Genomic DNA, 27,847 nt, shown 5'->3' on the forward strand with positions numbered 1-27,847 from the left:
AACAAAAGTTTGCCATCTGCATGGAAAAAAATTAAGCAAGACTTGCATACAGTAGATGGTCAACCCTTAATCTCATTCCACCTGGAAGAATTAACACTGTTAAGATGAATATTCTTCCTAAGCTTCTTTTTTATTTCAAAACATTCCAATATACATCAATAAATCATTTTTTAAACACTTAGATTCAACAATAACCTAATTTATTAAGGCAGAAGGTGGCATGGCTTGCCTAACTTTCAGTTTTATTACTGGGCAGCATACATACAAGCTATAAAAACCTGGACACAAATAGATGAACATACACAGGCTTGGTCCGCAATAGAAGTAAAATCCTGCAGTACTTCTTTATATTCCCTGCTCTGTGCCCCAATAAATGCAAGTTATCTGCAATATACTAATAACCTAATTGTGCTACACTCACTCAGAATATGGAACCAATGTAGAAAGCATTTTAAGATGGAGAAGCTTTTATCTGTGGCTCCTCTGCAAGAGAACCACCTCTTTCAACCTTCACAAACATATACAGTTTTTAATATCTGGAAAAAATTTGGGATTAACTTGCTTAGAGATTTTTATATAGACAACATCTTTGCATCCTTTGAACAATTACATTTCAGCTACACATTTCTTTCACTATCTTCAAATTAGGGACTTTATTAAACAGAACCTCCCTGATTTTTCTCATCTTGCACCCTCATCCATGCTGGAAAAAATATTGCTCAATTTCAAGGGCTCAGACACCATCTCTGCAATATATAAAATTATTTTACAGTCCCTCCCTTTCAAAGATCCAAGAGGACAATGGAAAAAAGATCTCTTAATCAATATATCAGAAAAGGAGTGGAAAGTAGCAATGCAGAGACTTCACTTGAGCTCAATATGTGCAAAGCATAGAATTATTCAACTCAAAATTATATATCGAGCACATCTGTCTCGCCTAAAACTGTCCAAAATGTTTCCAGGGCAAGATCCAACCTGCGAATGCTGCAGGCAAGTCCCAGCCTCACTAGGTCACATGTTTTGGGCCTGCACCAAATTAACATCATTTTGGACCAAAATGTTTAAGTGCCTCTCAGACAGCCTTGGTGTCACAATCCCTCCTAACCCATTAACAGTTGTGTTTGGTGTTCTTCCAGATGGGTTTAAAGTGGAGAAGGACAAACAAACTCTGATTGCATTCACTACACTTTTGGCATGCAGACTTATTTTGCTAAACTGGTAGAATCCTAACTCTCCTCTTTTAAGTCAGTGGGAAACCGATGTTTTATACTATTTGAAATTGGAAAATATCAAATACTCAGTTAGAGGATCTGTACAGATTTTTTTCAAAACATGGCAGGATCTTATCAGTAATATTTTAGAATAAGCTCTTAAAGCACAGAGGAAGCAATTATTTCTGCATTTCTTTTTTCTTCTCCATTCATCTCTATTGGCTTATCAAACTATGTTTACAAGTTTTACCCTGCTGGCCATGCTCTCTCTCAGGGGTGGGGGTCGACTTGTTCTCAATCCTACTTTTTGTAAAAATTGCTATAAGACACAATATAATGAGCTTCTTGATTCATTAGAGATACCACAGTTAGATACGTTTAGTGCTCTGGCCTTTGACACTTTTTAGAATTACTAGATCCTATAAACTCACTTCCAAGTGGGAAAGCAGCTGGTCCTGATGGCAATCCAGTGGAATTTTATAAACAATTCTCAAATAAGTTAGCTCCACTATTATTAGCAACGTTTATAGAAGCTAAGACAAAAAATTCTACATCACACTGTTCACCAAGCATCTTTCCGAAGAATACCAAGGACCTACTAAAATGTGCATCATACAGACCAGTCTATATGCTAGATAAAGCCAACTGCAGTTCATTATATCCCATTCTGCCTATAGATATATGTGAGAGGCTTTGATTTAGCTAGGAATTTGTCAAGATGAATTGAAGACATTTGTGCCACTTAGCCTTCATTTTCAGAGATGAAAAACCTACCACTGGAAAAATGCATGCATTCAATATTGATATGCAGGATGATTTTGCTGGCCTGAGGGCAGAAATGGCCAGTATCACCTGGGAGCAATAATCATTCATCCATTTATTTTCTAGATCCACTTCTTCCTAATCAGGTTCTTAGGGAAGCAGAGGCCTATCACAGCAAGAAGTGGGTGCAAGTCAGGAACAATCCCTTGTTAGGGCACCAGTCCATTACAGGGCAAAGACACACACACAGAAGATACACTAGGGCCACTTTAGCACTGCTAGCCCATCTAACTCTCATGTCTTTGGGTTAAGAGAGTAAACACAGTATCCCAATCTTCATTAAGGCCAAGGATGGGTTGAAATTGTTTTAGGTGACGTACAATGACATATAATAGACATACAATATGAACACATAATCTTCTTGCCCTGGACACACTGTCCAAAACCCTGCTCTTTCACTGTCTGCTTTTTAAGATATTCGAAATAACAGTGAATGTTGCGGGATAATCACAATATGATGACAATTTTCTAGGATGGTGCCCCATTAAGTTCTTCCTGGACTTAAGCATAATGGCACTCTAGAAAAGGTGGACAAAAATCCTAACTGCATATATTATCCTAACTATATCTTAACTGGATACATATTGATCATCAGTACCAAAGAAGAAGAATGAACACTTAATAAGGTAAGATACTGCACTAATGTTATTGCACATGGGAAATGCATTGTAAAGTAACAGTTTCTGAAACTAGCCATGGCGTACTATTACTGAAGTTACATTCAGTCTTGTACCGTTCCTGGTCATCTTCCACTATGGTGTGCCGTGTCTGTTTTTGTGACCACCCCTTGTCTTCTGTGAGGCTCTATTTATCTAATGCCCTGAGTCTCCACTTGCTTTCATGAACCTTCCTGGGATTGTAAAGTATAAAGTGAATTTTCCAGGGGTTTATGAAATGCAGTGCTCAGCATACTTGTGTGAAATTTCATTGTTAATCACCCATCCACCCTACGTTTCGTAAGGATAATATAAATTCTCCTACAACACATTTTGAACCCATGAACACCTGTGTGTCAATACTGTGATATAACTTGCAACTCACATATGCATGCTCATCCACACTTTGAGCAACAGTCTTTATGTGCATGCTGATTTGCTTGAATACAGCTTGCTTTAACATTACATCATGTTGAGTTGTGGGCAAATGTATAATCTGTGTATTAACATACATGTTGTAAGGGCTTTCAAAGTTTGATGCAGAATTCAAGAAATGCTTGGTTGTAACCTATCCAGATTTTTGCTGTTGCAAAGCTACCTTTTCTCTATGGTCAAAAAGAATAATGTTACCAACACTTTCATTTTGTCTGACAGCGCATGGCTTCTCCACATAGATGGATTGGTCACATAATGTACAATAATATCATAATGTTACAAATATTATTCAACCTTTGTCAAATCAATATATCTTTTTAAGTTCATTTCTATAAAGCATTTCTACGAACATTCCACCTCTCCCAGGATGTGTGTGCTGATCCCTACCTGAATGCCATCTTATAGCAGCTTCTAGCAAGTTACAACAGCTTACAAGCTCTTCTAAATCCTGATGAAGTTAGGAGTACAGTATTTTCCTCACTTAGGAAAAATGACGAAATGATTTTACTTATACTTCTAAGAGTCAGACCAGATTTGTTTCATTGAGATTTTTGAGCTAGATAGGACTATTTTTGTACTGTAAGATGTTTGATAAATGCCAGCACTGATCAGGAGTATGCTAGATATCCAAATAAAATAAACCCCTGGAAAATTCCTTAAACAAGTTTGGCTAATGTTTCTCTGAAGTCTCTCTCAAACTCCATCCCCCCCAACTGCCAAACTTTACATTAACATATGGTTTTGGGGGATGGCAGGTGTTAAAATGTTCAATTGCTCCATTGGTCTGAACTATGGCTGTTTGGAACTGGCTTGTATCAAAAGCCTTTAAGTACCATGATGTCCTGTTGGCTCTAGGGGTTGGACAGAACATCTATAAATTTGCTCACTCACTCACTCTCTCTCTTACCAAATGATGAAGAAGAATCAGACACCATGAACTGACAAGAACAACACAATGAAGAGCACAGCTCGACAGTCATATTGAGACAGGCATGCAGCCTGTTCTGAAGAAAGCTGACCACATATGAACTAGAGTCATTTTTAAGTAACTACCAAATCTGTGTGCCGCCTGAAACTACACATCACCATTTATCAGTTTGTATGGTTGCCAATATTCAAATGTACTTTGCATATTGTTATTATTTATGAATATTATCAATAATACATTGTTTAAATTGTAACTTAACTCCTGCTTTTCTTTTATTACACCTAATTGCCTGAGGTTATACATGTAGAAGGGAAGGTGGGGAGAAGTTATATGGTACAGTACCTTAAAAACAGTGGTATGTCTGTGAGATCGGAGGCGTTCTCCATAGAAAGGATTTCTTGCCCTACATTTTCTGTTTATGCTTTGCTTTGAGCTCCAGCCAACATTTATTATCATCAGGTTACCTAAAACTCAGTGGTTCAGTATTCTTCAATGATTTGGAGCCAAACTGGGGTTGCTTTGAGAAATTGGTTGTAATATTGTATATCAGACTATTTGCACAATGGCTTAATCTGCTTATTTAGAACAATCACCATCCATCTTCTATAACTATAGAAGCAAGATTTTTTCTCAAATTGGAAATAATCCAATTTGGTCTATAATTACTGTATATGTTAAGATGTTTTTTGGAAGCTAACAAAAATTCATTATTGTGATTCTAAAGTAAACATACTAAGACTCTCTGCAACACTTTTATGTGTAAAGGATTATTTTAGATGAAGAGCCATAACAGTATGGCTGTTTTCATTGGGTGGAAATTGAGTGTTGATTCTGATGTCTGTGTCTTTGAGATACACTATTGTACTTGGTATTTTGTTTTCTTTTATGTAGCTGAACAGTTTTATTGTGTTTTTTTTTTTTTTTAAAGTAAAATAAATTAAACACACAAGGACATAATATAATACTTTTGTTTTCTCTATGCCACAAATCCCAGTTCAATATAGGTTATGCAGTATATATTTTCTGCACCCTGGGCCCACTTTTTTTGAATAGTTTTCTACAACACATTGTTTTTCTGAGAAAGTGTTGTTTTCATTTGCAAGCCCATATTTCATAATTTTTTGATCAATTACTGTCCAAATGAGAGCAATTAATACTGGCTGCATTGAGGATATAGGGGTCCACTGGGAGGCACCAAAGAAATGCATTTAAGACCATTCAATCTCTGTAATATCTTATTTTAACTGTTCTAATATTAAAAAATAACTCAACTTAAGTCTTATCACTCAGAGTTGGAAAAGATTGATTCTTCTTAGTGGATAAATGTTAAATGTTAAGAATAAGGGCTAAATTAAATGCACTTTTTTTACAAAGGATGCAAATTCAGGTCTGTGGCACTAAGATCCATTATTATATTTCTGGGACTAAGCAGTGAGGTTTTGGCCATTCACATCTATTATAATGAGGCATTTGTTGTCATTTAGTTTAGTTAAAATTGATCAATTAATGGAAATAACACACTTATTATACCATGTGACAAAAGCGCTTCACCAGTGCCGACCTGACACAGACAAACACGAGAGGCACATGTGTAAAAGAAATAAACTTTTATTTTCTTCACCTGTAGGGCACATCATCCTCGTGTCCCACAGGCACAACACAGTCCCACAAAGACCAAAAAGCACAAACACAAATAATCACCTCTTCACCACCACTCCTCATGGGCAAGCGTTGTCTCCCTCCTCCCGACTCTGGCTCCCGGAGTAATGACTGCTGGCTCCTTTTATAACACCCCCAGAAGTGCTACAGGTGCTTGTTGACCTACATCCGGCAGCAGTTCCGGGTGTGGCAAAAAAAACCCGCCCAAGAGGGCTCAGCAGTTGTTGCAGCACTACCTGGTGGCCCCTTTGGATCCCAACAGGGCTGTAACCAACTCCAACTCCTGTGAAGCCCTGCAGGTTGGGGGAGGTATTATGCAGCCCATGTCTGTTCCCAGGACCATATACAGAAGGGGCGTCCCGGCTGGGAATAGGCCTCGGCCATCTGCCACAACCAGATTGCTCTTGGACATGCCCACTTTTTCATCTTTGAAAGACCTCCTGAATTTTTCCATACTCACCAAAGAAGATGTTTTGTGTTTAAATATAATTGTGATAATGGAAGAACTGAAGAAAGCACATGAATCCATAATTTAGTGAATCTCTGATGGTATTCCACTGCTTATATCAGCATTTTTGAAAAAAAAATACTTTTTCCTCTTTTTCAAATGCCAAACGCAGTGTTTAGAAGCTGAAAGTTGTATACAGTTGTATTCTGCTTCCTATACATTTATGCTGTTTTAGACATCTAGCAACTCTTTCATGTTAAGAATAGATCCAGGCCTACTCATCTTTAACTGACCACTTTATTTACTAGCCAGGGCTGTCTAACCAAGTTACACAAATATAAATTCAAAATACTTTCCATATATTCTCTCCGTCTGTATCTAGAAAATGTTCCTAATGATCTCACTGTTTTTCTAGACCTCCTCTAATCTTGGTAGGCTTTAACATTAGTAACTGAAACTTTTCTTGTTACAATTTAATCTCTCTCTCTTTGCAATCTTCCTTATTCATACTGTAGCCATCATTCATATTAGTGACTAGAAATTTTCCTATAGTATCTTTTCTAAATGAGACTGTAACTTTCAACTTATCTTGAAAATGTTAAGTTTTCAATAGTATCTGGGTATTGTTAACATAATTTTTATTTATTAGTTTAACTTTGTAAGATATCTACTTTGTTGTGGTCTTTGCTATCCTCATTTATTTACTTAAAGAAACATCTATCCATGTAAACCACTCAGTCCAGCTTTCGTAGGGAAGCGTGTATGTTTATTGGAAGCCATGATCATACATCTGCATCACACCATGTTACACTTGCCAGAAGGGCTAACATTCATGTGTTTGAGATGTGAGAAGCAAAGAATGTGCAGAGAAAAAGCAATACAGAATGTTCAAGCATAAACTGTTATCAGTCTGCTGGAACTGTAAGGCAGCCACACTAAACCATCAACATGCCACCCAATAAAAATAAATAAAAAATTATCATAACTAAGATAAAGACAAAGATCACAAGAAATGAAAGCAAAGTGTATTTTTCTCATATTTTATTATTTATTTCTGTTTTATTGAGCAAAATGTTGACACAGTAATTAATGTTCTAATATTAAGTGTTTATTCATTAAGAAGCTTTTTATTTCTTCATTACAGGGGCAAGCAGGATATCCAGGATTGCCTGGAAGAAATGGATTTTTTGGACAAAAAGTAAGAATTTCTTTTTCCTAATTGAATGCATTTTCTTTAGGGCATAAACAGAAGGTAAAAGAAGACCAACTTGCCTATTGTTGTTTAGTCATTAGTGTTCTAGTTCTGTCATAACTGATTTTCAAAAATAATGTGTTTTCAGTTACTGAACACCTTTCTGAACAGTAATTAAAAAAAACATTGGTAAGACAGAATTGAGATTAGTGGGTCTTTTACAAAATTCTTTGATGAGCAAAGGTAACTGATATTGCATGAAAGTGGTTTTTTTCCCTCTACCAAAGATTTTCTCTCAAATATCAATTAAAATAACCATGAGATTGTCTTTATAAAGAGAGACAAAAATATGTGAAAATACCACATATTAGACTATCTCAGGCACAATGATAAGACAGAGAAGAGGTCATTCTTCTTTCCTGTGGTTGCACTGGGGCGAAGAATACTCATGATGCTCAGATGAGTTGCCTTTACTGTCTAACTTAAAGCATGACAAAAGCAAAAGCAAGATGTCATCTTTACAGAAATAGAGCCAATCATACAAACCACAAAACTATCCATCATGGAATTTAAAGACACTTCAGCAGACATGTTCTTGCAGATGAATGGTCAGACTTTCATATAGATTATTTACATACTAATGTTATTACAGTGAAGGGTATAGTTTATGGTAAGTACTTAAGCACAGATGTTAACCACCTAAATGCAACATTTCCTGATATGTTAATCATATCCTGCATCTCAAGACTTTTTAGTACTGTACGTAGGTCATAATCAAAATCAGACTGCTGAGAGTCTTTTTGATTATTTTTCTAAAATGGTAGTCCTGCACTTTCAAACTAATACTGAAATAAACAAGGGGGGGGCGGGGTGGTTCATCCAAAATGATTTAAGGGCAGTTGTACAAAAATCTAAATCAAAACCTAATACTACTAAAATTATCTACAATCTGAGCTGATAGAATCTTTTCCAGATTTAGCAAGTATGCAGTGTTAGACTAGTCATGCATGTAAGCAAATCTAAATGTTAAAGGGGATTTTTCTGCCCTAAAAATCCATTAGTCAAAACACACTAAATAGTATAATGCTGATTTCTTTAGAGAATATAATTTAGTATATGTGTGATTTATAAGCAAGTAATTAGTTTAGAAGGTGGAATTATATCTAAAGTTCTTGTTCTTAAAACTTTTGGCCTTTATCAATTACTATCCATCAGACTAGAAAATAAAAAGATTTTCCCTTTGTTCTACAGAACAATAAATGTTTTCATTCCTAAACTGATTGTTTTTTTTATTACAAATTTACAAATTAATATTTAATCTGTCCACTGAACAAAATCAAATATTCAAAACTACAAATCCAGAGTTTCTCCTTTTTCTTCTTTTATTTGAGCATGCTGGTCTGTCACATAAAGTGTGCCATGTACAACTGGTCCTATTGGGATACACCAGATGTTCTGTTATCCTTTCAAACTTGGCATACTGATATTGGCAGAGTTGCTTGTCTTGCAGGTGGTAAAGATCATTTTTATTTTAGCTTTGAAAAATAAAAGGAAAGATGTTCTGACAAAATCCAGTTGGCTACCTTGAGTATATAAAAGCTTTTCTAAATAATTACTTTGAAATGTTTGTTATAAGAGGGCTATATTGAAAAGTAACCCTATGAGATCTTGACAACACTTTATAATAAATTTCATTAATAAGTCAGTGACACACACTACATAATGCTTCTTAGCATCCTTAAAGTCATTTACTTATTAGTTGTAAATCTTTTAGCAGTACCTAAAGTAAAGTTGAAAATATTCATCCGTTGTTTTTAAACAACATCTGGTGCTGTTTGTTTAAATTCAGTTTCAAGGTAATGTGGCATCTTGGCTCTTGATATTTTTTTTCTTAAAAGTTTTCATAAATAACACACTCGACATATAAAGTCCTTCTTAATACCACTTTTTGTTCAAATATTTATTGTACACAAGATACCATAATAAAAGTGTAATATTTATCTTAATACTGTGTGTAAAATTTGTCTTTTACACGGAGGTATATAAAAATGTATATATTAAAAAAGTAATTCATTTTAGAGTATTTGGGCATATAGTACAAAAGCATTAAATAGTACATTCTATAAACTATTTTGTAGCGGTCAGGTGTCGCTAAGGTTCACACCGTCAATATGACGGTGATTTATTTATTTTTTTATTTATATAAAATTTATGTATTTTTGTAGAGGAGATCCCAGGGACGCCCCCAGCCTTGGAACGACCCACACACACTCAAACAGAGACAAAATAAAGCACACTGGGAACTAACGACAATTAAGAATATAATGAAATTAAAGGATATAAATGAAAACAATAATACCACCCCAGAACCCCTACGGCGATATTACAAGCATATAAACACAAACAACTCCACACAGCAAAGTTAATGGAAACAACACCAGATGAAATGAAAGATGACGATAGTGAGTCCAGAGATCTGCACACTGCAAGGGAGTGAAAAACAGTCCTACCTGTAGACACTGTAAGGGTGAAGATGGATGGATGGTTCAGGAGCGCTCCTTTTCTTGCAGGGAAGCCAATGAATCCATAAAAAGTCCTCAGGACACAGGTAGACAGAAGACAATCCAGACCCCAATAACAAATACAATCTAGGACACAAAACTAATTACGGCTTAAACAGTAAGCAGTCTCACAGGTAAACGGAACCAAAATACAACAACAAAACAAACTTTTTTTCCTTTGGCCACCTGCCTTCCTTTTAAACTACTTTGACCACCTTTGACCCCAACAGCCCCTGCAGGGACTGCTGGGAGATGCAGTTCTCACTAATACTACTACTGCTACAATTTTATAATTATTAGCTTTGGGTCAGGTGGCCAAAATCAAGATATTGGCTATAACAAAGTGGCAGTATTTTCAGATTTTCAGTTTTTGCCACATAAAAAGGCAAAAAAGATCGTTATAGTGTATGTATTAAGTAGAAAATCTTAAATGTGTCCTGAAATCTAAAAATGTGACAGATATGACAAACTGAGGTCTCACACTGAAACGCATTTAAAACTCTGTAACTGTTGGGTTAATTCTCATAAAATTCATTCAGTAACATTTTTCATGTTTTTGTAGGAACTGGTACTCTTTTGAAAAAAAAAAAGCCAAATGTTTCCAGATCACAGAAAAAAAATTTAGCCAAAGCACAACCAATAACTATGTACAGTGCAGAACTAGTGTGACTGTAGGAAGTCAGCAATAGTACATGGGTTCACACATAATCATTCATACACAATAAAAATACATAAAAAACATCTGAAACATCATAGACAACATAGGAGCTAAAGAGGAAGGTTTGCCTAAAGACCTTGGCATCTGTTAATATATGTTGCTAATTATATTGACATTTTTTAAAGTTTTGCAACCTGTTGTTGGATGGTGGCTTAAAATAATAGATGTGTAAATATTGGCTTTTGTACTTAAAGAACTACAAATCAAATGGTATCATTGCATTTTAAATTCCATGTTAATTTAAGGAATCATGAAAACTTAAGGGGTTAATATTACGTGCACATCAAGATACATAGTAAAGCATTAAGGATTGTAGTTAAGAGGTGTGCATGTCTGGATAAACAATAATCACTAGATAAACTGGGTATGACATGGATGTGAATGTTCTTTAATTATATCTTATGCTCAGTTGTCATATTTTGCTGTATGAGAAGATGAACAGAGGCACATTTTGTTCCTTAGGATATAATACCTCATGACAAAGTATGTAAGGGTGTAGCATAAATGAATAGGTTTCTACATCCCTTATTTCTTTTTCTTTTTAAAAACCTATTGGTGATTATGATAGACAGCTTCAAGCTGAAAATAAACTTAGTTTCAGGTTGACTGTAATACATTGGATTTTGGAGAAACATAAAAGTAACTTTTATTCAGTTTAGCATGTTAAATTGCTTAATGAAACCTACACATAGCATTAATTCGAATGAGGTAAAAATGTTTTGCTGATGATTTTTATTTGTATTCGGTATCTGATGCTTCTTATCCTACAATAGTCAGCCAGTATTGATGGTTTCCAATTGTTCTAATACTGCTTTTCCATCAATGCAAACCTTGTTTGTCACCGTGTTTGTCAGTCGGGACACCAATATTATCAGGGAAAAAGTCCAAATGTGAATGCAGAATATGAATATTTAGCAGCATATTCCACTTTATGGTTTCGATAGCTTGAAGAATGTTGTCATTCAGTAGATGTAGTGTCAACAAAATTCGTAAAAACATCCTTGAATGTCTTCCATGCAATTTACTTCGTCCATACTAACAGATCTTTGAGCCACTTGTCATTGATGATGTGTCTGATGTGTGGAACAACAGATAAGCTGTCCTTAATTTTGGCGTCAGTGATTCATGGAAACATCTATGTGTATATTTAACCTTCCTTTGTTCAGTGTTTTCACAGAGTTTTTCATCAGTCCAAGTTTTATGTGGAAAAAGACAAAAAAGTTTTTTGGTTTTTGAAATGGTTTATGTGCCACGCTTTTCTGCCCTGGAACTAAATGCTTATGGAGTGGACAGTTATTTTAATGTAATAAAACTCTTTAGCTTGGCTGTTCCATTCATGAATGAAAACCATGACCACAGATGTTCCAATTGTAGTTGTTGTGCTGTATATGTATACTTATGATATGAGTCGAAAAGACAAAAGCAGGCGATTACAAATTCAATATCCAAACTGAAGAAGAAGCAAAATCTATCTCAGGATTCAGGAAATGAATATTTTAAGTTACTATGTAAATTTTATTTCAGGGAGATTCTGGAGATGTTGGCCCACCCGGTGAACCAGCATATTCCATAGGAAATGTTTCTAAAGGTAAATTTTTAATTTAATAAGTACTTTCTGTTTTTGTAAATATTTCTCCTTCAGATGGGAATGTGCTTGTTTTATATAAAAAATTCAAACATTTTATTGTTTTTTTCATATTTGTGATTGTTATTCTTGAATACTAATGGTAGAATCTACCAAAAAATGGCAAAAATAAATTTGTGAAACACCCATTCATCATTATATTTAATTTGCAACTAGTTATGAAATAATAAATGATACATACTGATTATAACATTACATGTGCATATGAGAAGAAAAAAAACTTACCCCAATACAAATCAATTAGTCCTACAAAAAGTTAAATTAAAATATTGTTTTTATATGTTTTTCTTAGTAAGCAAAACATTCAGATAATATCTAAATTTGAAAAGCAATTTAACCTTATGTGCTTCAGCATCTTTCATTTTTTTTCTTTTTCTCCTAATTGTGCTTTCACTTTCTTTTGCTACATTAATGGATGTGGTTTTTAGATTTGATCATATAAGAAATTGCATTCAAATGATTAATAAATATGTATATTGAAATTATCATGTGATTGATTTACAAAAAATTATAACCATATAATTATCTACTATTAGTTGAACTAAGAAGACCATATGGGTGCTTGTTTTGTATAAGTGTAATTAATGTACAATAGTAATAATTAATTGTTGCATTAGTAATATGACATGGTAGATTGTAAGTAATAAAATGCCTTTCATTAAAACAACAACTGAGTAGATTTTCACTTTTGTTTTATCTTTTTTATCAGAACTATTTAAGTAACTCTTACCTTATTACTTTATACCAAGTAATGCTGGATAGTCTGATATGATGTTTTCTTGTACAATTTGTACTAGTTGGTATTATTATTTTTAGGGAAAATGACCAAATTAAACATAATAATACATAAAGTAACTTATTTTGTATGGTTTAGTGGAGCAACATCAAACTTTTAATAAGGGTTTAATTTCCTTTTAAGGCATATATGGAGACTATGGGCCAGAAGGACCTCCAGGATACAGAGGAGATCCAGGACTTCCAGGTGAACCGGGGAAACCAGGACTTCCAGGTCTACCAGCCACTTCTTCAGGTATCATAAGACTAATTTGTAATAATTTTCTCTTCTACAAGCTTGTCCTCTTTTTCGCAAATCTTAAGAATAATTTGAAGAAGTCATTACATTTCTGAAGAAATTTTATAGCTAACAAATATAGCATACTGACATAGTTCATGTTTGAATATATTCTTTTGAAAAAGAGAATTAACACGCAATACATATGCAGAGTAAGGTACAGAATATGAAAGCAGTAACAGTTGTAAGTATTGTAGCGTCTCAGCCAAGCTGAAGTCTTTTTTGTTTTAAGTGTCTGTTAGGTCCAATCGAGGGAGGGCAGAGTACAGCACGGAAGACTGATAGCTGGGTGCTGATTGATGTGGTAGGGGGGAGGCAAGACCCGTGGGGTCACCCATAAACGCAATCCAATGAGTATTCAAATGTGTAGAGCCTAAACAATCTACATTGGAAATGGCAGGTAGCTGCAAGCTTCTGTTTAATTTGCCAGTTCCTGAAAAATAACAATCTTTTGCAGTTTTTATCTGTAAAGATATGAGACCGTATACCATTGTTGAAAACTAAGGCTTTTGATAAATGATACTCATTTCTCAACTGAAGTATGCCATACTAACCAGAAAGCTTCTGAGTGAAGTTATTGTACCGTGGCTAAAGAATTGCCATGTTTCTCAGGCTAGTGGAGAGAGTAGCCCTAACTTATGACAGATGAACATCCAGGGCAGCAGGTTCCTACATAACAATCATATTAAAAATGACTGGGCACCTGTGGCAGATGTGTTGCAGACAAGGCGTGCTGCATGCCAGTGACACTGGAAGCAGCTTTTCTGCCTATATATATAAAGCTGCCAAGATGACTTATTGTTGTTCCAAGAGCCTTTCTAGCAATGCCAATGTGCAATTTCATTGTGCGACCACATTAATCACAAGTTTGTGTTTTACTAAGTCCAATAAATGTTGCTTCTCTGTAATCATGTGGTTTGCTGTACTGCTGCGGTGGAAAAAGTATGCAATGAGCCTTACCCGGCAAAAGCAAGTGGACAATTGTTGGACTTTTCAGAACAACCTGCAATACAAAAGTGAGTGGGTGCACAAAGCAGCCGACTTCAAGTAGCTCCATAATAATGGCATTACCAGTCATGATGGCTAGCTCTTTTTCTTTTATGTTCATTTTGTCAATCCCATCAACAAGCAGCGGCTCTAGATCCCAGTTTTAAAATATTAAATTTTTGTCTGAAGACTGTCAGTACACATTTTCTAGACTGATTAATGTGACTGCTACAAATAAACAACTGAAGATATGTGTAACTTGTAGCATTACAGCAAGGCACGAGACTTCCTGCTGTATCTTTAATTTCAGCTAATTCAAAATTATTTAAAATTTCCAATAGGAAAATAAATTTGTGTAACAGTTTAGTTGAAGGGTGCTTACGTGGAGGATCATAACAGATGAATAGATTATTGAATATCATTTATTATTTGAGAAGCAATATTTCATTATTTTATAATAATATTATTCACAAGACGATATGGATGTTTTGTAAAGTAGATGCCATTGCATTCTGTTAAAACAAGCAGCCCCCCATAGTATGTGTGGACTCTGATGTGGTGAAGCATATGTTAAACCATGGTGCTATGAAAAAAGTTTTGATTTTTCTAAAGAGCAATGATATTATGTCCAACATCTTTCAAATATTGATGTTAACTTTTCAATACTAATCAAGTATTTTTTCTTAATTGTTATTTCATGCTTATTGATATGTTATGAAGTCACTATGTAGACACCCTTCAAATAAACTGTTACTGAAATTTGTCACATTATATTAACATTCTCTATGCATGGTTAAGTAATTTCTAAAAAAAGGCACCACTTCAAATATATCAGTCAAAATCGATATTGGATCAAATTTTGAACGGTATTGTGAATTGTAAATTAATTGAATCAGGAGATCAGTGCTGTTACCCAGACCAACTTATGTATATAGTCTTTAATATCTCCTCATTATTCATTTAAGATAAACATTCAAATACAGTAAAGGTCAGAGTCAATAATGACTCCAATTTTGGAATGTTTGGAAAAGCAAAAGTTGAAGTCCTTTGGACCAAATTGAAATATGTGGGACAGCATTACTATTTAAAGTAATTTCTACCAAAAAAAATGGGCCACCAGTTTTTAACAAAATTTAAAAACAACTTCCTTTTTTACCATTTACAAAAATTAATTTGTAAATTTGTTTCACTCTTGATCTTTTAGTGACAGATTTAACACTCCTACTAAAAAACACGTAATCCCAGCCCACCTTAAATCCCTTTGCACCTCTCCGTCAACATCTTTTGTTTTGTAAATGCATTGATCAGCACAAGCAGCAAGCAACCTGCTGTCCCATCCCCCACCTTGATGGAGCTCAGCTCGGGCAAAAAGTTCTCCCAGCTCAACCCAAGGCTCCTTATCTGTGTGTGATGTGCCTGGAGTTGTATAGGGCAAATAATACACTAGATCATTATTTGCAACACATGCTTTCATGTGTGTTCCATGTCTACAAAGATCTAGGTAAGTGTAGGATGAAAGAAAATGTGAGGTGAGACAAGAAATGCTGAACACATACCTAAAGGAGAAACTTTTTCAAGAGGCTTCAGGAATTCTAGTGTCAGTTTATGCTTTACATTGGATTCAGAAAGTATTCAGATCCCTTTCACATTCTACACAATTTATTGTGTTTGTAGATGTCATTTTAAATGGATAAATTAGCCATTTCTGCCCATCAGACAACAGTCTGTAACTGGTAATGCAAAAGGGAAAACATGTTTTTAGATACGTTTGAACGTTTAATAAAAATCATAAATCGAAATTTCTCATTCAGATGAGTTCAAACTGTTTGCTGTGGCACTCCATATTGTGGTCAGTTACATCCTGTTTTCTTTTATTATCATCAAGAACTTGAATGGTGTCTACCTGTGGGAAACATAATCGATTGGAAATAATTTAGAAAGGCATACACCTATGTATATAACACCCCACAATTCACACTACATGTCAGGACAAAAACAAAGCCATGAAGTCAACAGAACTCATTGTATATCTCCATGATATGTTTGTGGAGAGGCAGGAATCAGGATATTGGTGTAAAATCATTTCTAAAGCATTTAGTTTTCTCAGGAGCACAGTCACCTCAATAAATATTAAATTTAAACATCTGGAACCAGCCGCACTCTACCTAGAATTAGCCAAACTAGCCAAACTGAGTAACCAGGCAAGAAGGGTCTTGGTCAGGGAGATAACTAAGAACCAAATAGTTATTCTAATAGGGCTTCAGAAGACATCTGTTGAGATAAGGGAACCTATTTTAAGGGTGACCATCTCGGCAGCACTGCATCAATCAGGCATTTATGGTAGAGTGGCTAGATGGAAGCCACTATTTACTAAAAAGGCATATGGCAGATATGACAGCCCAATTGGAGTTTGCCAAATGATATTTAAAAGACCCTGAGAGCATGAGGAAAAAAATTCTCCTGTCTGTTGAAACAAAAACTGAACTCTTTGAACATGACTGCAGGTACTATGCCTGGTGAAGACCAGGCACTGCTCATCACCTGCCTAATACCGTACCTATGATGAAGCATGGTGGAAGCATCATGCTTTGGGTAAGTGCTTCTCAGCGGCAGGGACAGGAAGACTGGTCACTATTGAATGAAGGATGAATACAGTGAAATAGAGAGAAATCCTTGAAGAAAACCTGCTCCAGAGTGCATATGACCTCAGACCCAAAGCATACAACCAAGATAATGCGGGAGTGGGTGCAGGCCAAGCTTCTGACTGTACTTAAGTGGCCCTATCTATGGAAAGACCTGAAGATAAAATTTGAAACCATAAACTATATGAATCCCAAGGGGAATTCCAATGCATACAGCAGCATTAACAAAAATCAAGAATACAGACTCACAGGACAAATACAACAACTAATAAATCGTTCAATTGATTGATTAAGATAGATAGATAGATAGATAGATAGATAGATAGATACTTTATTAATCCCAAGGGGAAATTCACATAATCCAGCAGCAGTATACTGATACAAAAAACAATATTAAATTAAATAGTAATAAAAATGCATGTAAAAGCAGACAATAACTTTGAGTAATGTTAGCATTTACTCCCCCGGATGGAATTGAAGAGTCGCATAGTGTGGGGGAGGAATGATCTCCTCAGTCTGTCAGTGGAGCAAGACAGTGACAAAAGTCTGTCACTGAAGCTACTCCTCTGCCTGGAAATGACACTGTTCAGTGGATGCAGTGGATTCTTCATGATTGACAGGAGTTTGCTTAATGCCCGTCGCTCTGCCACAGATGTTAAACTGTCCAACTTTACTCCTACAATAGAGCCTGCCTTCTTAACAAGTTTGTCCAGGCGTGAGGCGTCTTTCATCTTTATGCTGCCTCCCCAGCACACCACCGCGTAGAAGAGGGCACTTGCAACAACCGTCTGGTAGAACATCTGCAGCATCTTATTGCAGATGTTGAAGGACGCCAACCTTCTAAGAAAGTATAGTCGGCTCTGACCTTTCTTACACAGAGCATCAGTATTGGCAGTCCAGTCCAATTTGTCATCCAGCTGCACTCCCAGATATTTATAGGTCTGCACCCTCTGCACACAGTCACCTCTGATGATCACAGGGTCCATGAGGGGCCTGGGCCTCCTAAAATCCACCACCAGCTCCTTGGTCTTGCTGGTGTTAAGGTGTAAGTGGTTTGAGTCGCACCATTTAACAAAGTCTTTGATTAGCTTCCTGTACTCCTCCTCCTGCCCACTCCTGATGCAGCCCACAATAGCAGTGTCATCAGCGAACTTTTGCACGTGGCAGGACTCGAGTCATATTGGAAGTCTGATGTATATAGATTGAACAGGACCGGAGAAAGTACAGTCCCCTGCGGCGCCTCTGTGTTGCTGACTACAATGTCAGACCTGCAGTTCCCAAGACGCACATATTGAGGTCTGTCTGTAAGATAGTCCACGATCCATGCCACCAGGTGTGAGTCTACTCCCATCTCATTCAGCTTATCTTTAAGGAGCAGAGGTTGGATGGTGTTGAAGGCACTAGAGAAGTCCAAAACATAATTCTTACAGCACCACTGCCTCTGTCCAAGTGGGAGAGGGATCGGTGTAGCATATAGATGATGGCATCCTCCGCTCCCACCTTCTCCTGGTATGCGAACTGCAGAGGGTCGAGGCGTGGTGGACCTGTGGCCTCAGGTGGTGAAGCACCAGCCGCTCCATGGTCTTCATCAGATGTGACGTCAGAGCAACAGGCCGGAAGTCATTCAGCTCACTAGGACGTGATACCTTTGGGACTGGTGTGATACAAGATGTTTTCCAAAGCCTTGGGACTCTCCCCTGTTCCAGGCTCAGGTTGAAGATGCGCTGTAGAGGACTCCCCAGTTCCAACGCAGCAGTCGTGGCGATACACCATCTGGACCCGCTGCTTTGCTGGCACGAAGTCTTCTCAGCTTTCTGCTCACATGGGCTGCTGTAATTGTGGGTGGGGATGTCTCACCTATGCTGGTATCAGCAGAAGGATGGTTGGAGGATGCAGTACTCGAGGTGAGAGTGGGTTAGGGTGATCAAACCTATTAAAGAAGTTGTTCATTTGGTTTGCTCTCTCCATGTCTGTCTCGATGGTGGCACCCCGCTTCGAGCTGCAGCCAGTGATAATCTTCATCCCATCCCACACTTCCTTCATGCTGTTGTTCTGCAACTTCTGCTCCAGCTTTCTCCTGTACTGCTCTTTCGCCGCCCTGAGCTGGACTCGGAGTTCCTTCTGCACGCACTTGAGCTCATGCTGATCACCACCTTTAAAAGCCCTTTTCTTCTGGTTCAAAAGGCCTTTGATGTCACTTGTAATCCATGGCTTGTTGTTAGCATAGCAGCGGACTGTTCTTACTTGAACTACAATGTCCATACAGAAGTTGATGTAATCAGTTGTGCATTCAACAGCGTCTTCAATGTTCTCACTATGTGACCCCAGCAGTATATCCCAGTCTGTAGTTCCAAAGCAGTCTCTCAGAGCCTGCTCTGCCTTTAGGGGACCACTTCCTGAATGAGCGTGTGGTTGTAGGTAGCGCCCTCACTCTTGGTTTGTATTGAGGCTGAAGCAGAACCAGGTTATGATCTGCTTTCCCAAGCGCAGGCAGCGGGGTGGCGCTGTATGCGTCTTTAATGTTTGCATACAGTAGGTCGATAGTCCTATTTCCCCGGGTGTTACAATCCACATACTGGGAGAAGGCAGGTAATGTTTTGTCCAGCGTCACATGGTTAAAGTCTCCAGAGATTAGCACAAGTGCCTCAGGGTGCTGCGTTTGTAACTTAGCAACTGAGGAATGGATGATGTCATTCGCTATCTCCCGTTCGCTTGAGGGGGGATGTAAACAATAACAGCAATCACGTGTCTGAACTCTCTAGGCAAGTAATAGGGAAGCAGACTTACGGCCAACAGTTCGATGTCCCTGCAGCAAGTGGAGATTTTAACGTTTAAATGTCCTGATTTGCACCATCTTGTATTGACATAGAGAGGGAGTCCTCCTCCTTTCTTCTTCCCGCAGGTACTTGCGTCTCTGTCCGCTCTAACTGTGCTAAAACTCTCTGGGCAAGTAATAGGGACGCAGATTTATGGCCAACAGTTCGATGTCCCTGCAGCAAGTGGAGATTTTAACGTTTACATGTCCTGAGTTGCACCATCTTGTATTGACACAGAGAGCAAGTCCTCCTCCTTTCTTCTTCCCGCAGATACTTGCGTCTCTGTCCACTCTAACTGTGCTAAACCCGGGTAGCTCCACGTTAGCATCTGGGATGGTAGTTGTTAGCCACGTTTCACTAAAAGACAGCAAGCTGCATTTTCTGTAAGTTCTGACATTTTTCACCAGCACAGCCAGTTCGTTGATCTTATTTGGTAGTGAGTTCACATTTCCCAGGATCACAGAAGGCACCGACGGTTTATAACGCCATTTTCTCTCAAATTGCCTGGGTTTTATCTTATCTTTTATCTTTGCGCCGGCTCGGCTGCCCCGATATTGTCTTCTTACCTCGTCAGGTAAATAAGGAACCACACCGGCATGAGCATTTCTTGTCAGTGCTTTAAGTTGAGTACTTGAATAGGCGAGTCTCGGAGTGTAAAAATCCATGTCAAGTAGTAAAAATAGTCAAAACTGTACAGGGAGCGATTCCACATAAAAGAAAGTGGTAGAAGTGATCAGTGAATTGAGAAAAAAAAAATAGAAAAAATGTAAAAAGATAGTCATACACGGAGCTGCTGCAAAGGCTGCCACTCGGATGAGGCGCCGGAAATAGTAATTAATTAATTAATTAATTGATCAATCATGAAATAAATAAATGTGTATTGTGCAGAAATTTCAAAATGAACATAGAGAGTGCATTGGGAGGAAGCACTGAATTTGTGGCAGTTAACAAGTAGCAAATGTTATGTGAAAGAATGAGTCTCAACACTTCCAAAAGGTTTGGGGCAGCCATCCGTATATTGTTCCTAGCTGCAAAGGATTAGTGATGTTGCACATTCGAGTTGTACATTGAACTTTTTGAGTTTAGCAAAGATGGAGGCTTTTATATCTTGTAACCCGGAAGTGACGTCTGTCTGGGTGCCAGGACAAGAAGTGACGTCCGTCTAGGTGCCGGGACAGGAAGTGATGTCCGTCTAGTTGCCGGGACAGGAAGTGATGTCAGGTCAGGTAGGTTTTCCCGTATTTGATCTGCAGAAATAACAGACAAAGGTTTAGAGCACCCTGCCACCTCCTGGCCTGGTGGGTAATTACATTCACTTGGTCCCTTCAGCTTGCTCCTAGTCGCACGTGTGTGACACGGCGCCCCCTCAGCCCAGACCCATCGGGTCGGGCGTACCTGCTCGTGAGGTCGTGGCACCGGGAATGGGCATCAGCATTGGCCTGCAGCAGACCTCGACGATAAACGACCAAAAACTTATAAGGCTGTAGGTCCAAAAACCACCTTGTGACTCGTGGATTCCAGTCCCGGTGTTACGCCATCCACTGTAATGGTGCATGGTCAGTCACCAGGGTGAATTCCCGACCCAGGAGGTAGTACCTCAGCTGCGTAATCGCCCATTTAATTGCTAAAGCCTCCCGCTCCACTGCTGCATACCTGGCCTCTCGGTCCAACAGTTTCCGACTCAGGTACATCACGGGGTGTTCCACTCCATCAACACTTTGGCTCAGCACGGCACCAAAACCTGTGTCCAAAGCATCCGTCTGGAGAATGAAAGGCAATGTAAAGTCAGGTGCCTTCAAAATAGGAGCTGACGTAAGGACCTGCTTAAGGTCAATAAATGCAGCGTCAGTATTATCATCCAAGACCACGTGGTTAGGTTTCCCCTTCTTTGTCAGGTTTGTCAAGGGCTTTGCTCTCTCGGAAAACCGGGGTACAAACCGGTGATAGTAACCCGCTAAGCCGAGAATTGCTTGTTCCTGCCGCTTGGTTATCGGACAGGGGCAATTCAGTATGAAATCTATTTTGGAGCATTGTGGTTTGACTGTACCCCGGCCCACTAGGTAACCTAAATATTTGGCTTCAACCAATCCAAAATAGCATTTCTTTGGATTAATACGAAGTCCGGGCATTTGCTAGTGTCCATAATACAGCATCAACTTGCAGTAGATGTTCCTTCCATGTGCTGAAATAGATGACAACGTCATCCAAGTAGGCAGCACTGTACGAATTATGGGGTCGGAGCACTTTATCCACCAGACGTTGGAAGGTAGCGGGTGCCCCATGTAATCCGAATGGATTACATCCGAAGTACATGATACTGCCAACGTCCGCTAGCAGTGCTAAATGCAGTCTTTTCCTTTGCGGAGTCCGTTAAGGGAACCTGCCAGTACTCCTTTGTCATATCAAGAGTAGTCAAAAATATGGCATGTCCTAGCCGCTCAAGGAGGTCATCCACTAGTGGCATCGGATAGGTGTCGAATTGGGAGACTTGGTTAAGCCGACGGAAGTCATTGCAAAACCTCCAACTTCCGTCCGGCTTTTTGACTAACACGATTGGAGTGGACCAGGGACTAAAACTTTCCTCTATCACACCTAGATCCAGCATTCGTTTGATCTCCAACTCCACTTCTGCCTTTTTTGCTTCGGGAATCCGATATGGGCGTTCCCTGACTATAACCCCTGGTTTCGTCACTATGTCATGCGCAATCAGGGAGGTTCATCCAGGAATTTCGCTTACTACCTCTGGGACAGACAGGATAACTGCTTCGAGCTCCTGTCGTTCTTGGCGAGTCAAATTATCACCGAAGTTAAGGTGTAACTTATGAGCGAAAAGTGAGCAGGGCTGTCCGGAGGAGGGATCGGGATCCCTTTCCTTCCACGGTTTCAGCAAATTGACATGATAAATCCGCTCTTTAGGTCGACGATTAGGTTGGATAACTAAATAATTGACCAGACCCTTCATCTCCTTAACTTCATATGGGCCTTGCCAATGAGCCAATAATTTGGAGTGTAAGGTAGGAACCAATACCATGACACAATCCCCCAGGTGGAACTCCCGAAGCGATGTGCCACGGTTGTAACAACGAGCCTGGGCTGCTTGCCCCTTCTCCATGTGAGAATGTAGGATAGGTCTAATTTTTGAAAATCTATCGCATAATTGAGCGTTGTATATTTACAAGTATATTTACAGAGAGAAGGGCCTCATCTTCCCATCCTTTTTTTAATATATCCAATAAACCCCGGGGTTGTCGTCCATACAATAATTCAAAGGGTAAAAACCCCGAGGAGGCTTGTGGGACTTACCGATATGCAAAAAGGGCGAGGGGTAGGAGCTGATCCCAGTTCCTTCCGTCCCCATTGACTACTTTGCATAACATCTGTTTGAGAGTTTGATTAAACTTCTCGACTAGACCATCTGTTTCAGGATGATATACAGAGGTCTTTAAATGTTTTATTTTCAGTAACTTAGCTGTCTCCCTGAACGTCTCCAAGGTAAATGGAGTCCCTTGATCCGTCAGGATTTCTTTAGCGATTCCGACTCGCGCAAATACTCCAACTAACTCCCGTGTGATATTTTTGGAAGTGGCTGAAAGTAATGGAACAGCTTTAGGATATCGAGTAGCATAATCCACCAGGACCATTATATATTTATGTCCTCTGGCTGAAGGCTCTAGGGGTCCCACCAGGTCAACCTCAATACGTTCGAATGGGACATCAATTAGGGGTAAAGGGATTAAAGGAGCACGGTCCTTCCTAGGAATCTGCCTTAATTGACATTCCGGGCAGGACATGAAAAACCGGCGGACCTCCTCATAAATCCCAGGCCAAAAAAATCAGAGCTTAATTCGCTCTAAAGTTTTCTCAGGGCCCAGATGGGCTTCCAGGAGGTGGGTATGAGCTAGTTCACAGACTTGTCGCTGGTAAGTCCGTGGAACTAAGAGCAGTGACCTTACCTCTCCTTCATGATCTGCCACCCGATATAAAAGGTCATTATTTAATACAAAGTGGGGACCTTGTGGCATGGAATGGGTTGTGCGCTGGCCATCTACTAAGACAACTGCATTTTTTGCAAATTTAAGGGAGTCATCATTCCGTTGCTCCCTTTTAAATGAAGGCAGTGTCTGTCTAAACTGAAATTGTAGACGACGGAGGGGATCAGAGTCGACCTCAAGAGGTGTTGTTTCAGACCAAGCCGGCGCAGCGCTTGGAGATGACGTATCGCTCTGTGACAGTCCAGCCATTTCCACGTCATTCTGTAAGGCCGGATTCTGCTCCCCTACTGGCTGTGTACACGGTGTGGAGGCAGCCGAGGATGCAGAATCAGCACCCATAACAAGACCTAGTGTTTTTGTAGGAATAGCGATTGTTTTGCCGCAGTTTTTATCAGAACCAATCTCTACCTAGTATCAAGGGGAACAGAGGATTATCATGCACCGCCACTACTAATTTTTTAACCACTCCGTTATGGCAAATGCAGCAGCGGGTGGACTCGTATGATCGGATGTCCCCATGAATACAGGTTAGACGGGTCTTTATTTTTAACTTTTGTCGCGGCAAAACCAAATGGCGAGCAACAATGGTAACATTACTGCCAGAGTCAAATAAAGATGGTACTTTAAAGCCATTGACTAACATTTCTCCCGTATGAGCAAAGGCCAAAGGATTAGCAGGAGCACCCAGCCCCTCGTTCTGTGTCTCTCCACAGACCCTCGTGTCACCTCTCGAAGCCCTCCGCCGTGCATCAGAGTTTTCCAAAGCATGCTCCGCAATGTAGGAAAAAGACCCTAATTTAGTGGCACAAGTCCCTCTTGGTTTACAGGGATTCCGTTCTGGTTCTGCCAAGTAGGTTTCCTCCCTCATGGTGTTAACGATCCCCAGGAGGGTGATCATATTGTTATATGTTTGTCCCCAGGTCAGCTGGGCGAGTTTAGTGGGTAGGCCATTTAATATAATTGCACAGGCCACCTTTTCTACAATCTTTCGGGCATTTTTATTATATGGCCGTAGCCAACACCCGACTTTTGCCCATAGATTCATGGCCTGCTCTCTGGGTTGTATTTCCACTTCATTATATCCCTCATCTGCTGACCTAGAGCACCCCCACCTTTTCTACAGACATTTTTCTGTGTGGGTTCCTTTGGGTCGGTCCCCATCCTTGAAAGCCTATAATAAGTCCCCACTGTGTTCCTTTCAGAACCCGGCCCTTGTCTGTAGGTCTTCTGCCTACGCTTCCATGTCCTTTTTAAGGAGAACTGGGTCGGAACATACCCCAGATTCTCCCGACACACACTGTCAGACCCCAGCTCGGCAACACAAGAACAGTACTCTCCTACCTGATAGGTCTTTGGTGGTCCATTATGATAAAGTGTTGAGACATTTTGTTGGTTCGGCTTCCTTTTCCACCAGGAAGCCATCCTGCTGACTACGCCACTGTGAAAGAACGAGTCTCAACACTTCCAAAAGGTTTGGGGCAGCCACCCGTATATTGTTCCTAGCTGCAAAGGATTAGTGATGTTGCACATTCGAGTTCCACATTGAACTGTTTGAGTTTAGCAAAGATGGAGGCTTTTATATCTTGTAACTCGGAAGTGACGTCAGTCTGGGTGCCGGGACAGGAAGTGGCGTCCGTCTAGGAGCAGGGACAGGAAGTGACGTCCGTCTAGGTGCCGGGACAGGAAGTGACGTCAGGTCAGGTAGGTTTTCCTGTATTTGATCTGCAGAAATAACAGACAAAGGTTTAGAGCACCCTGCCACCCCCTGGCCTGGCGGGTAATTACCTTCACTTGGTCCCTTCAGCTCGCTCCTAGTCGCACGTGTGTGACAGTTAATAACAGTTTAGAGAGACTTCTCGTCAAATCTAATGAATTTTGAGAGGTACTGTCAGAAAAAATGGAATAAACTGCCCAAATCTAGTTATGCAAAGCTTGTAGAAACTTACCCAAGAGGACTTGAATCTGTTGTCAAAGGGTCTTCTACAATTTACTGAATAAAGGATCTCAGTACTTATACGAATTAGATATTTCAGTTTTTGATTGATAATAAATTTGCCAGACTGTCATATAAAATGTTTTCAATTTAGACATTATGGATTCACATTAATTCCTTTCAGTTGTGTCATTAAATGTTGATTGTGACTGAGTGATTATTAATGTTGCATCACTCTTTTAGACTGCTGTATTTCTGTCCTAGCTAGGACACTGTCTGCATGAGTCTGATTAAGACTGAATGCTCAAATTGTTTTGAATATGTGCAGGGGTGCAAACTGACTATTGTTCATGATTAATCCATGATTGTACTTAGTGCTGTCAACCCAAGTTTGTGAAAGACGAAACAGAAAAAGCACTTTCATAAAATTATCTAATTAATGCATAGTGATTGTGTTTACATGTTTTACCATTTATATCAATCATATAAAAAATGTTATGTTCTATTGTTTACTTATAATTACAGTTACAAATTGAATGCATATTTTTTTAAATTTTCGTTCATTTGTCTAGGTTTACCTGGGATTCAAGGGTTTCCTGGTACACCAGGAATGAAAGGAGAAAGAGGTAACCCAGGAAGAACAACTTATGGACTACCAGGAAAACCTGGGCAACCAGGGTTACGAGGGCCACGTGGAAACCAAGGACCTGTTGGTTCACCAAGCTTTGTCCGTAAGTTAAATTTATTTTAATAATATTACAAAACAGCTTTGGAGCTAAATAACTACATTTGATCAGTGTCAGATTAATTTTCACTAAAATGTATACATTTTGTTGATGTTATACTATATCCTCTTCTGGTATCGAAATGGAACTAAAGTTAAACATACCAAACTTTCATCATCCTGACCTTGGCAAGTTTTCTTAAAATATTTGAGTTTAAATGGTCAAAACTAAATATTCAGCATCTTCACAGTACAGATATTTTTAGCACATTGAAAAACAAAGCATTAGTACAGTGTATAAATCTTCTTGTATAAAAGTGTTTTCTTCGGGTACATTTTCAGAAACATTTTGATTGAATGTTTAAGACTGAGGCCAAAGTTTATAAATGGTATATACACCAGCTCTAATAAGCTAAACAAAGGCATTGATACAAAAATGTTGCTAAATCATTTACCTAACTATCCAAAAAGTGCCCCAACTCAAAAAATGTATAACACCTGGCAGATGGGAGAAGTTCAAAGAGGTTGTGGTCTGGATTTGAGGTGTCAGTTATGATTTTTCCTTTCCACTTCATGACTCTAGAATATAACAGATCATTTAAGGAGGAAAGACTAATGGCAATGATCTTTTCCTCAGATCTGACTATCCATTGTAGCCTGTTTTTGTCCTGTTTAGTTGCTAATCCAAGCCACATTGTATTCGATGATATTAGAACCATCCCGATGATTGCTGTGTAGAACTGAATCAGCATCTCCTGTGGTAGACTAAAATCCCACAGCTGTCGTAGGAAGTACATCCTCTGTTGTGCCTTTTTATTATGGTGTCCAGCTTGTTCTTTCATGCCAAGTCTCTGATGATTTTAGATCCCTGAGACATAAAAGTTTCCATACCTGACACATTATTGTTAAGTATGGAGAAGGGAAGTTATAATGGGGTCATCTCTGCTGTTTTGAGCATGTTTAGCTTCGGATTGGTCTGACCACACCAAAGGGCCATCTGCTCAATTACCATTCTGTATGCTGACTTGTCACCATTTATAATGACACCGGTGATTGTTGTGCTGTCCACATATTTGAGGAGTTTGACAGAGGGGTCAGTCACTTGTATAGAAGGAGAAGAGCAGTGGGGTGACCTCACATCCCTGCATGGGCACTAGTGCTGATTGTATGGGATGTAGATGTGAGTTTTGCTAATTTTATTTGCTTTTTCCTATTTGTCAGAATATTGTAATTCACTGACAGGTGGAGGCAGGGACAGCAATTTGGATTTGTTTAGATCTGAGTTGTTCAGGGATGTTTGTGTTAAATTCTGAGCTGAAGACAATAAACAGAGCCCTTGAATAGGTCCATGGGTTTTCAAGATGTTGAAGTAATTAGTGTCGGCCTATATTGACTGCATCATCCAC

The 27,847-nt window shown here is 38.9% G+C and overlaps 1 protein-coding gene across 1 annotated transcript in view; it reads left to right on the top strand.

Moving 5' to 3' along the window:
• Window positions 1-27,847, top strand: part of col4a6 (collagen, type IV, alpha 6) — a 582,406-nt gene that overhangs the window by 273,292 nt on the left and 281,267 nt on the right. The window contains exons 16-19 of the mRNA XM_039765772.1: window positions 7,304-7,357; window positions 12,155-12,218; window positions 13,195-13,305; window positions 26,290-26,448. Coding sequence (XP_039621706.1) covers window positions 7,304-7,357; window positions 12,155-12,218; window positions 13,195-13,305; window positions 26,290-26,448 — 388 coding nt within the window. The remainder of the gene's footprint in view (window positions 1-7,303; window positions 7,358-12,154; window positions 12,219-13,194; window positions 13,306-26,289; window positions 26,449-27,847) is intronic.

Source organism: Polypterus senegalus, chromosome 10 (genome assembly GCF_016835505.1).
Source record: "Polypterus senegalus isolate Bchr_013 chromosome 10, ASM1683550v1, whole genome shotgun sequence".
NCBI lineage: Eukaryota > Metazoa > Chordata > Cladistia > Polypteriformes > Polypteridae > Polypterus > Polypterus senegalus.